The sequence below is a fragment of the Hemicordylus capensis genome, chromosome 4 (genome assembly GCF_027244095.1).
Source record: "Hemicordylus capensis ecotype Gifberg chromosome 4, rHemCap1.1.pri, whole genome shotgun sequence".
Classification (NCBI taxonomy): Eukaryota; Metazoa; Chordata; class Lepidosauria; order Squamata; family Cordylidae; genus Hemicordylus; species Hemicordylus capensis.
The window spans coordinates 167,542,165-167,553,352 of NC_069660.1; the positions used below are offsets into that span (position 1 = coordinate 167,542,165).

Here is an 11,188-nt window from a genome sequence, read left to right on the forward strand (position 1 = left end):
TGTTATTTAAATCTCGTGTTCTGTTAAATAGTTTTATGAAGGACCTTAGCCTCTACGGTATATGGAGATTACTACACCCCAAAGACAGGGACTTTATTTTCTTATCAAAATCCCATAAGACAAGCTCTAGGATTGCAGCTCAAGAACATTAAAGAATTGGAAGAGAAACTCAAAGCGGCTTGGTTGGAATACAATACCAACCCAACCCTTCGTTCCTACTCTAGTCTTCTGAAGCTACAATATGAAGTGAATCTATTACATGCCAGGCAGGCTGACTTCCTTCTAGCTTGCTCAAGGCAAACGTACTGGGAATCAGGAGAAAAAGCTGGCAAACTGCTGGCCTTTAGAATCAAACAAATACAAAATCGCTCCCATATAGTAATCAAATATAGTAATGGGCATTTACATACTGATAATAAGGCAATTAACGCAGCGTTTGAAAAATTTTACTTAACACTATATAATCATGTCCCCTCCTATGGATGTGAAGAGATCCAACACTTCCTAGATAAAATTCAGATTCCGACCCTCACTGATACACAAACCACACATCTTGCCGCACCCATATCCTTGGCTGAAATCCAGGAAGCAATTAAAAAAATTAAACCTGGAAAGGCTCCAGGCAAGGATGGGTACCCATCTGATTGATAGAAAACATTCTCTGATAACCTAGCCCCACTACTAGCTGAGGTGGCCACCAAAGCTGCAAATACACATGAATTGCCTAAAACGATGTATGTAGCAAATGTGTCTCTTATACCAAAACCACAAAGGGACCTGCAGTAATGTGAAAATTATAGAGCAATATCTATTACTGAATGTTGATGTCAAAATCTTTGCTACAATCTTGGCAACCCGTCTTAATAGCTGTGTACATACAATTATACATCCAGGACAGGTTGGCTTTATCCCTAAGCGGCAGGGAGCAGATAACAGACGTCTGGTTCATAATCTTATCCACATTACGTCTCGTAGGACTGACCAGGCTCTGCTGCTGTCCCTTGACGCTGAAAAGGCCTTTGATCAAGTACATAGAGACTTCCTCTTGGCAACTCTTGAGAAATTCAGATTCCCTACCTCTTTCGTAAATTGGGTGCAGACAATCTATAAAATTCCTTCAGCTAGGATCAATACTAACGGCCAACAGACGGGACCCATCTCCCTTCAGTGTGGGGTCAGACAGGGCTGTCCCTTATCTCCATTGCTCTTCGACTTGGCCCTTGAACCTCTGGTTTGCGCAGTGAGGCAAAATGCAGGTATTAAGGGGATCGAGGTAGATGGACAAGAACATAAAATTGCATTATATGCAGATGACATCCTCTTGTTTCTTTCCAAACCACAGGAATCCGTCCCTAAACTTATGGAATTACTATACCAATTTGGGGACCTCTCTGGATACAAAATTAATTGGCACAAATCTGAGGCCATGTCCATTGGAAATTGCCCCTCTCTCATAGGGATATGCCCTGGCCCTTTACTTGGAAAACAGACTACGTGAAATACTTAGGTATTCTAATTACTAAACAACCTAATCTAATTGTCAAAACTAACTTAGATAAAATACTTTCACAGATTAAGATAGACTTCCTCCGCTAGGCTGATCTTCCTCTGAGTTTGTGGGGTAAGATAGCTGTTGTAAAAATGAATGTTATGCCCAGATGTATTTATACTTTAAGAGAACTTCCATTGCTTATTCCTCAAAGATACTTTAGAGAAATTGACAGAGCTGTGAGGAGGTTCCTCTGAGGTAATGGCAGGCCTCGAGTTGCTTTTAAACTCCAGTTGGCTGCAAACAAAGGGGGCTTCAACCAAGTGAACCTTAGATTGTACCATAACACGTTTTTAACTGCACAAGCTATCCATTGGCATGCCAAAACAGATGGGGAAAGGCCAGAATGGGCTCAAGTGGAGCTAGCAGAACTGAAACCCTTGGAGGGATGGGAAGCACTTGGCTCCAGATATCTTAAACATCACCACTACCAATCCCCTACTATACTAGCAGCCCGACACAACTGGAAGGAACTGGCAAGGCAACTAAACTTCGATCCCTATGCCCACATGGATATGAAAGTGTGAGGTAACCCACATATATTGACAGGCAAACAACCAATTTTGTGGAAACATTGGACTGATAAAGGGATTTACCGGTTATCACAGCTGAAAAATGTAAATGATAGCTACAAACCCTTTGCACTCCTGCAAGAGGAGTTCCATCTACCACCGGCATGTGCCTGGCAAACTGAGACATACCATATCAGCTCAATTTGGTCCAGACGCCTTGGTGACCCCATCAACTCCAGCTATCTTTGGGCTTGCCATTAAGATGGCCTCTCTCCCAAAACTAAATAAGTGTGCATAGAGACATAGACCCTGGGTTAGATTTACTTAGGGACAAATGGAACTTGGAACTTTCTGATAAACTGTCACCTGAGCAATGGCAAAATATTTTAAGGAGTGTTCAGTGCAGTACATTGGATCTTAAATTGCGCTTCATCCAGCAGAAGATTATTTTCAGGGCCTACTGGACTCCTCTATACCTTATGTGATTAAAAATGTCCTCAAATGGTAACTGCTGGAGATGCAATAATCCACAGGCCAATTTAACACATATGTTCTGGGAATGTTCCATAGTGCAAGGCTTCTGGAGAGAGGTCACTATGCGAATTAACTTAGTGCGGGATTCATCTCTTGCACTGAAGGATAGAAATGCAGTGTTGGGGTTTATTCCAACCAGCTGGAGACTAAAATACAGTTCTAAACAATGGCTTTGGCGGAGCCTGCTGGTTGCCAAGAGGTTGATATTGAGGCTGTGGAAATCTCCCAATCCCCCTCGGTGCGAGGATTGGGTACAGGACCTGCTTAAGCTTGCGGCACATGAAAAATGGGCCCTCTTAAAAGTAAATAAATTGAATAAATGGTCTGAAATTTGGGGTAACTTTCTTAATCTTTTCTTAGAATAAGAATCTTTCTGACCTATCCACATCTTAGTGCAATGGCAATTCTCCCTTCTTCTCTCCCTTTTTTCCTCTTCTGTTTTTTTTTCTTTCTTTCTTTCCCCTTCCTCTTCTTTCTTGGGGGAGGGTATGGGGGCGGGGTGGGAAGCAACTTGGGCATGTTGTTGCAAAATATAAATTGTTATAAAATGTTTTAAAACAATAAATTTAAAAAAAGAAAGGGAGATTCAAATCCTCATTTTAGCTGTGAAGCAAACTTCACAGAGACCAAATGTCAAAATTGGTTGGCATAAACTAAAACATACAATATAGATTCATCAAAGGGTCCCACCGCATACTATTCTTGCCCAACAAAAAATACTATTCTTGCCCTGCAAAAGCTAGAGACTGCCCTGGCAAGCAGCCTCAGGGAGCAGAAGTTTAGGACACTTCCTCTCTGTGAACTGGATCATCCTAGGGAAAGGTTTGTAATGTGGGGCGGGAGAGCCAGTTAGAGTTCCTTACTACAGGTTGGAAAATTGCAGTTCTGCTAAGAGAACAGCTCGGCTAGTGCAAGAGCAGCTGGACCCCAACAGCAGCAGCTCTTCAGTGGAAGGGGAAAGCAAAAAGAAGACACCTACTAACTGTCCTGTCCTGGCAATAACTTACAGGAATTTCAAGGGAGAAGGATCCATCGTATGTCCTGAAGGACTGCGCAATGCCCCTCCTCCCACTGGGAGAACTGGACACGTCGTCATTCTGTCCAGGCTGACTTGGCACTGCGCAGAACAGCCTCGTTCAGCCTTAGAAAGCGAGGCTTGTCTGGGAGACAAGGCGTGGAATTCCCAGATAGAAGAGGCGGGGGAGGGAGGCGGTGTTCCGACAGCTACACACAGACAAGCAAGCCAGCCGACAGTCCAGTGACAGTAAACTCAAGGGGTTCATCTCTTCTTTCAGAAAACGGCTGCCGCCCGGGAGCCCACTTTTTAATGCTTTCCGGGGACAAAGTTCCAAAATCACAAGCATGGATTAACATTCTGAAATAACTTCCCTATTTTAATAATAATCACGGATAACAATCTAATATAGGTGATTCAAGTGAGGTTTTTACTCCGCGCCAGTAGTTAGTTATTCGTATGGCATAAATAAGCGCCTGCTCTCACTCACGGTAACACACACCTCTTCTAAGCTTCCTTTCTGCATACTTTCTGGCCAGTGCTATACAAACTTTGCTTCCCTCCAGCTGCGAAAGCAGCCCACGCATCATCCGTAAGGCTGCTTTTGTTTTCCAACGTGAGTAGCAGCGAGAGAAGAGGTCATTGCTGGGCTTTGGTATGCACGTGGCTAAGATGAGCAGGGAGAGCACTAACCTTACTCTCCGTTGCTTTGCTATTTCAGCCTGTGTTGACAACGAGGGATTCTACCATATTGCACGAACTCCAACTGCCAGTGCCGTCCTTAGGACAGGCCATCGCCCACACCCCTGCGCCTCCCCATTCTGCAACAGCAGCAGTGGTGGAGAGAATCCAGGCTGGAATCTCTCTGTCCCCAGTGAGTGTTCCCCGTGGGGCTGGCCGAGTTGGCGCATGGCTGCTGCAGTGGGTGGGAGCTGTGCTCCACCAGTAGCGGTGGCGTACATATGTCCCATACATATATCCCACCGCTGTTGGTCTGGAGCTCAGCTCCTGTCTGTCACAGCGGCTGCCCTCCAACTCAGCAAGGCCCCACAAAGCACTCAAGAAACATGAGCTGGCTAAGTTGCAGAGCAACTGTTCCGGTAAGACGGGAGATGCACGCTACCAGTGGCGCAGATATTTCCCACCCCAGCGTAAGTGCCCGCCTGTTACAGTTGTCCTCCGACTCATCCAGGCCCCGCTGCGTGCTCTGCTCGTCAAACCAGAGCTCTTCGCAGGGCTGGCCGAGACAAAGATTAGCTGCTGCGGCAGATGGGAGTTGCAGTCCGCCAGCGGTGGCAGCGCGAATATTTCCCACCGACGCTGGTCTGGAACACAACTCCTGTCTTTTGCAGGCTTGCAGCTGTTTCCCTCTAACTTGGCAGAACTCTCTGTTCAGCAAACCAGTATGCTGCTGTGGCTTGAACCAGAAGGCGGCGGCTGCGTTCCATCAGCAGTAGAAACACATTTCCCACTGCCGCTGGGTCAGAGCATAGCCCCTGCCCATCGCAGCCCAGCAGCTGTCCTCCAGCTCGGCTGGACCCTGCAGCATGCTCTGCTTGGCAAACCAGAGCGCACTGCAGGTTGGGTGAGTCAGAGGTGGCTGCTGTTGCAGGCTGGAGCAAACTGTGTTTCTCCAGTGGCAGTGGCGTATATATTTCCCACTGCCATTGGCCCTGAGCGTCGTTCCCACCTGTCGGAGTGGTTGTGGTTGCCATCCAACTCCACCAGGCCCCACGACACGCTCGGTTTCGCAAGCCAGAGTGCCGCTGGCTGAATTGGAGTGTGGCTGCTGCAGCAGGCAGGAGCCACGCTTCGGCTAGCGGGGGTACAGGGGGAGATGCCAGGAATCTCCACGCCGCCGAGACCCGCACTTCCGCCCTGCCATCGCCTCTCCCCAGGGCCTCGTACCCCCACTAATTGCTGTAAACCGCGCACCCCTTTGAGGATGGCCCGCCCTGCCCGGACTTCCTCAGAAACCCTCAACTTTGGACAGGAACTCTTGCCTGAGTTTTCTCTCCTTGAATTTTTGCTTGCGTCTCTTGCAACAGGTTTGCAGCTGCTAACGACGAAAAATAATCTCTTTTTCCAGCAGAGGCGATCAAAAAAGGCCTTAAGGTCTTCCCCGGGCACATATAAATCCAGCGGCTGTTACTTGCGCCACCACTGACTGACTGTGTGAAGTCGTGGCACTTTTTTTTCTTTCTGTTTTTTTTTTTACCTCTCTGGAGTTGTCGATGTGCTTTTATTCCAAGTGTATCCCCCGCCCTCTTCCCGCCTCCCGGTACTTATGGCGACTCAGTGAGAAGAGCAGCAACTCGGAAGTTGAGGAAAAGGGGAGGCGAACTGGAGAACAAGGCAGACCAATGGAACAGCGGGACAGGATGAATGGATTATGGGAGTTGCGATTTGCAGTGGAGAACGAAAGGAAGTACTTCTATGCGCTTAATTAATTTATAGATTTTGCTATCGTAAAAATATAGTGGTGGCCGCCGGCTTACGCGGTCGTAATAGGTCTATCACCGACAACTGGCCAAAGTTAGCTAAACTGAACTATGTTAAAGGTGGTGGACTTCTGAAGAGTGGGGGAAACAATCGAGAGGGGCTGTTGCTTTCATGTCGTGTCTGTGGGCTTCTCCCAAAAGGTTTTGGCTGACTGCCCTTGCCCGGGTTTTTGTCTGCTGCAGTAGGGTGGCTTTCTTATTGCACATTCAAGACACAACGTTCTTTTTCCTGTTCCAGGTAGGACCTTTCAGAATTTGGCATTCAAAACAAAACACAGAATTCTCAGAAGATCAATACAATGGTTTCGCTTTAGGTAAACTACATCTTTGTTATTTTACTACTGCAAGGGTCAGAAACCAACTGCTGAAATAAGTTTCATGAGCAGTTATTAAACCTTCCCACTGTGCATGGTAGAGACACTGGGGAAGGATATTTGATTTAATTACAAATATACAAATTTAATTACAAATATTCATTGAATGCCACTAATCCCACATCACATATCCAAAATAACAAGATCATAGAGTTGAAGGATGGCTTGTAGTTCAGCCAGGGGCGTAACTACCATTAGGCAAGGGGAGGCGGCTGCCTGGGGGCCCCCACGCCTTGAGGGGCCCCCAAGGCAAGTCACATGTGAAGTGAGTGTGTGTGTATCAGCGAGGGGCCCATTTTAAAATTTTGTCTCTGGGCACACTCCAGCCTCGTTACACCCCTGAGTTCAGCCCAAAGCATCCAATCCAATTAGTTGAGCATCTAATGTTCAACTGAAACCTATCCTCTAACGCCCATTAGGTCTAGTCCTGCGCTGTACCTGTATCCATGGCCACAGAACAGTTCTTTGCCCTGTCTAATAGCCCTTGGAGTATTTGAAGAGTGCTTTTACACTCTCAGTCTCCTCCAAGTTGAACATACTCTCTCCATCTTTCCTCACAGGGCTTGCTGCCATATACTGGGTCAGACCATAGGTCCATATTGTCTACATAGCTCAGTATTGTCTACATAGACTGGCAGCAGCTTCTCCAAGGTTGCAGGCAGGAATCTCTCTCAGCCCTATCTTGGAGATGCTGCCAGGGAGGGGACTTGGTACCTATATGCTCCTCCCGGAGTGGCCCCATCCGCTAAGGGGGATCTTACAGTGCTCACACATCAAGTCTCCCATTCATCTACAACTATGTCTTCCTTAAATCATGGTATGGTACTTGACATGGTACTCCAGATAAGGTCTAACTAGTATGGAAATATTACTTCTCATGACTTGAAAACGATTCTGTTAATGAAGCTTAAAATCAAATTTGCCTTTTTTGCAGCTGAATCACGCTGCTTACTCATGTTCAGATTGTGATCAACTTTATCCTAAGATCCTTTTCACATGCACTATTGCCAGCATCTCCCATCTTAAAACTGTGCATTTGATTTTTGTATGTTTAAATGCAGAGCTTTGCATTTCTCTTGAATTTCATTTTGTTAGTTGCAGCTTAGTTTTCCATTCTATCAAGATCCTTTTTGATTTTATAAAATGGAAAACTGGACTGCAACTAAGAATATGAAATTCAAGAGAGTCACATGCAAAGTTCTGCACTTTAATCAAAAGTCAAATGTACTACTGCTACTACAGTATTTATATACCACTTTTAAACAAAAGTTTCCAAAGCAGTTTACATAGAGAAATAAACAAATAAGATGGATCCCTGTCCCTGAAGGGCTCACATTCTAAAAAGAAACATTAGCTAGACACCCGCAACAGCCACTGGAGAGGTACTGTGCTGGGGGTGGATAGGGCCAATTGCTCTCCCCCTGCTAAATCAAGAGAATCACCACTTTTAAAAGGTGCCTCTTTGTCCATTTAGCAGAGCAGTATGTACAGTATGATGCAGCTGGGGGGAAACTAACAGTTTTAGGCTGTATTAATGGAGCCATTATGCTACACATCATGTGGGATCCATTATGCTGCACATCATGTGAGCCCTATCCCCAAGTGGCTTGCGGTCTTGCAGGTGAGAATGTGTGTTAGATTGATTAGCAAAAGGGAATGTGCTGAGAGAGAGAAGACAGATCAGACTGGTTTCAAACCTGGCAGTTATCAGGTAACACAAGGACTCTTAAGATAATTCATTGGGCAAACATAATCAATAAGCCTTTAACTATTCTAAGTTTGAATGCTGAAAAGGCATTTGGTAAATTGGAGCCTAAATTTCTCCATCATTTATTGGAAATACTTAATTTTCGTTCAAAATTTCAAAATATAACCTGCTCTTTATATGATAAACCTGCAGTTAGAATTCCTACCAATGGTAGACAATCAGATGCTATTGAAATTAAAAGGCGAACAAGACGAGGCTGTTCTTTGTCTCCACTTCACTTTGCACTATCCATAGAGCCCTTTTCAAATGCTATTCGGTTGTAAGGAATAAAAGGCATTAATATAGCTTCAATGGAACATAAAATTAGCTTATATGTTGATGATGTCATTGATCTAGCTAATCCGATTCAGATAATTCCTGTTTTATCCAATCTTTTTGAAAATTATAGATTAGCTTCAGGCTTTACAATCAACACTACTAAATCAATTATCACCTACTATAATGTAACCTCAGATATTAAATTACATAATATGACCCAATTCAACAAGCAGAACCTAAATGGAAATTAGGTGTATGGATTCCAACAGATGAAACATAAATCTATTTATATACCTCTTTTCAACAAAGGTTCCCAAAGCAGTTTACTTACTTAGAGAAATAAGCATCTATATTATTAATTCTACAAGACAGGCCATGCGTGGGGACGTGGCAGAAAGGAGGCGATTGGCTGACAGTTTGCAAGCAGAAGCACCTGATTGGGCAGTGGGGAATTCCATATGCAGACAGGGAGAAGGAGCCTGTGAGAGCAGAAGCACGATGGTGATTGGGCAGTGGGGATTCCATAGGCAGATAGGGAGGAGGAGCTTGTGGCACTGTTGTGATTGGGCAGTGGAGATTCCCTAAGGAGGAGGAGCCTGTGCAACACAGGAACATAGGAAACTGCCATACACTGAGTCAGACCATTGGTCTATCTAGCTCAGTATTGTCTTCACAGACTGGCAGCGGCTTCTCCAAGGTTGCAGGCAGGAATCTCTCTCAGCCCTATCTTGGAGAAGCCAGGGAGGGAACTTGAAACCTTCTGCTCTTCCCAGAGCGATGGTTAAGGTCAGTTGGAATGCAACTGTTACTGGTCGGAAGAAGTTCTTGATTATAGAGGAGAGGAATCTATCTATCTATCTAAGGATAGCAGGCAGAGGTGTGCAAAAAGACTGGTTGTGAGGGAGGAAAGAGCCCCTTTAGGAGAAGAAGGATGCCGTTGTGTGAACTGAATGATGAAACAAGATGAACAAAATCTTTTTACTCAGGGAGGGAGAGAGAGAGAAAACATGAAGGGAGGAGGAAGAAAGAATGGGGAAGAACGAGTGGAGGAGAGAGAAAGAGAAAGAAGGGAGGGGGAAGAGAGACAGAAGGAAGGACAAGGGACGGGCCTGAGCCTGTCAGTAGCCTGAGAGGAATGAGCGGCCATGGCAGCACTAGCAGCAAGGAAGGGCCCAGTCAACCACTGCTGCTGTTTGGGTCTAATGGGCCTGGGCCTGTCAACGGCCTGAGGGGAATGAGCGGCCATGGTGGTGGCAGCAGCGAGGAACAGCCCAGTCAATCACTGCTGCTGCTCCTGGAGAAAGTAGCAGGAGCGGGGTTCATGTGAGGGTGGGGAGGTCTCTGGGGATAGGGGGCTGCAGCTTGGCCAATAGGCGGCAGCAGTGCTGCAGCGACGACCAAGAAGGGTGAGGGGGATGGAAGCAATGTGATGGAGGAGGATCAGGAGTGCAGCTCAGGTGAGGGTGGGAAGATCTCTGAGGTGCGGGGAGCAATCAAGTACTAACGCGCAGATGCTCCAGAGCATGCAATAGTTCCATCATTGAAGTGGAGAGAAATAATGGTGGCGGTCAGGATACAGAGGTGGAGGGCCAGCATATGAAGACCCTCCGGCCAGAAGAGGTGGGTGGATGGCGGGCGAAGCCCCGCTGGCCAGGAAGAGGAGGGGATGGCGGAGAGAAATAATGGCAGTGAGGAGGTGAGGAGGTGGCAGGCAAAGCCCTAACAGCCAGGAAAAGGAGGTGGGAGGCGGCGGGGTGGCCTGGCCCTGGCCCACCCAATGGGGAGAGCGAGCGAGCTGCGGAGGGGGGAGGGGGCGAGCGAGCTGCGGAGGGGGGAGGGCGGGCGAGCGAGCTGCGGAGGGGGGCGGGCGGGCGAGCGAGCTGTGTGGTGGTGGGGATGCTACAGGCTCGACCGCACAGATACTCTGTGTGGGGTCAGCTAGTCTAAATTATTAATTCTCCAAGACGGGCCATGCATGGGGACTTGGCAGAAAGGAAGTGATTGGCTGACAGGTGGGGGGAGAAAAGGAGGCGATTGGCTGACAGCGCGAGAGTTGGAAAGTGAGAAGGCAGCAGCTGGAGAGGAGTGCGAAAGCCAGGGAGTTTGCCAGCTGGGGCTACGAAGCAGGGAGTTTGGGGACTGGGGACAGAGTTTGTGCAGGGCTGCAACATAAAGTGCCAGGAAATTTGGCAGAAGGGGGCGGGTTATGGTTCGCCACCTCAAAATGCGCCAAGGAGCTTTAGCCCGGAATGAGAGCACTGCAGAAAGCGGTTGGGCGGCAGGGAGGCCGTTGTTAGTGCCCGCCTGCCACACCCGCAATCGGGAGGAAGTTTGCCAGCTGGGGTCGGCTGTTGGTTGGAGGGAGGGAGTTTGTGTTGGGCCACATCAGCAAGCGCCAGTGAGTTTGGCAGAAGGGGGTGGCTGGCGGTTGGCCGCCTCAGAAAGCGTTGCTGTTTCCCGCTCACCGCACCTGCCAGAATAGAAATGGAGACTGAAGGACAATTGGACGACAGGTTGACACAGGCAAGCGAGAGAGTTGGAGGGGAGGGAGAGCGAGCGAGAGAGGGCGGGGAGAGTGGGCTGCGGGGGGCGAGCGGGCGGGCGGGCTGCGGGGGGCGAGCGGGGGGAGCGAGCGGGCGAGAGGGCTGCGGGGGGAGCGAGAGGGCTGCGGGGGGCG

General features: G+C 47.7%; 1 protein-coding gene across 9 annotated transcripts in view; it reads right to left on the reverse strand.

Annotated features, from left to right (window-relative positions):
• Window positions 1–5,882, reverse strand: part of RRBP1 (ribosome binding protein 1) — a 191,877-nt gene extending 185,995 nt beyond the window's left edge. For 5 of the 9 annotated variants that reach the window (XM_053246944.1, XM_053246951.1, XM_053246945.1 and 2 more), the window contains exon 1: window positions 5,614–5,747. In XM_053246944.1, the coding sequence (XP_053102919.1) occupies window positions 5,614–5,742 (129 nt within the window). In that variant the 5' untranslated portion in view covers window positions 5,743–5,747. Of the gene's footprint in view, window positions 1–4,303; window positions 4,328–5,613; window positions 5,751–5,828 lie in introns of those variants that run through there. The other 4 variants (XM_053246948.1, XM_053246950.1, XM_053246947.1 and 1 more) reach the window with 4 other exon arrangements.
• Window positions 5,883–11,188: the final 5,306 nt, after the last annotated feature.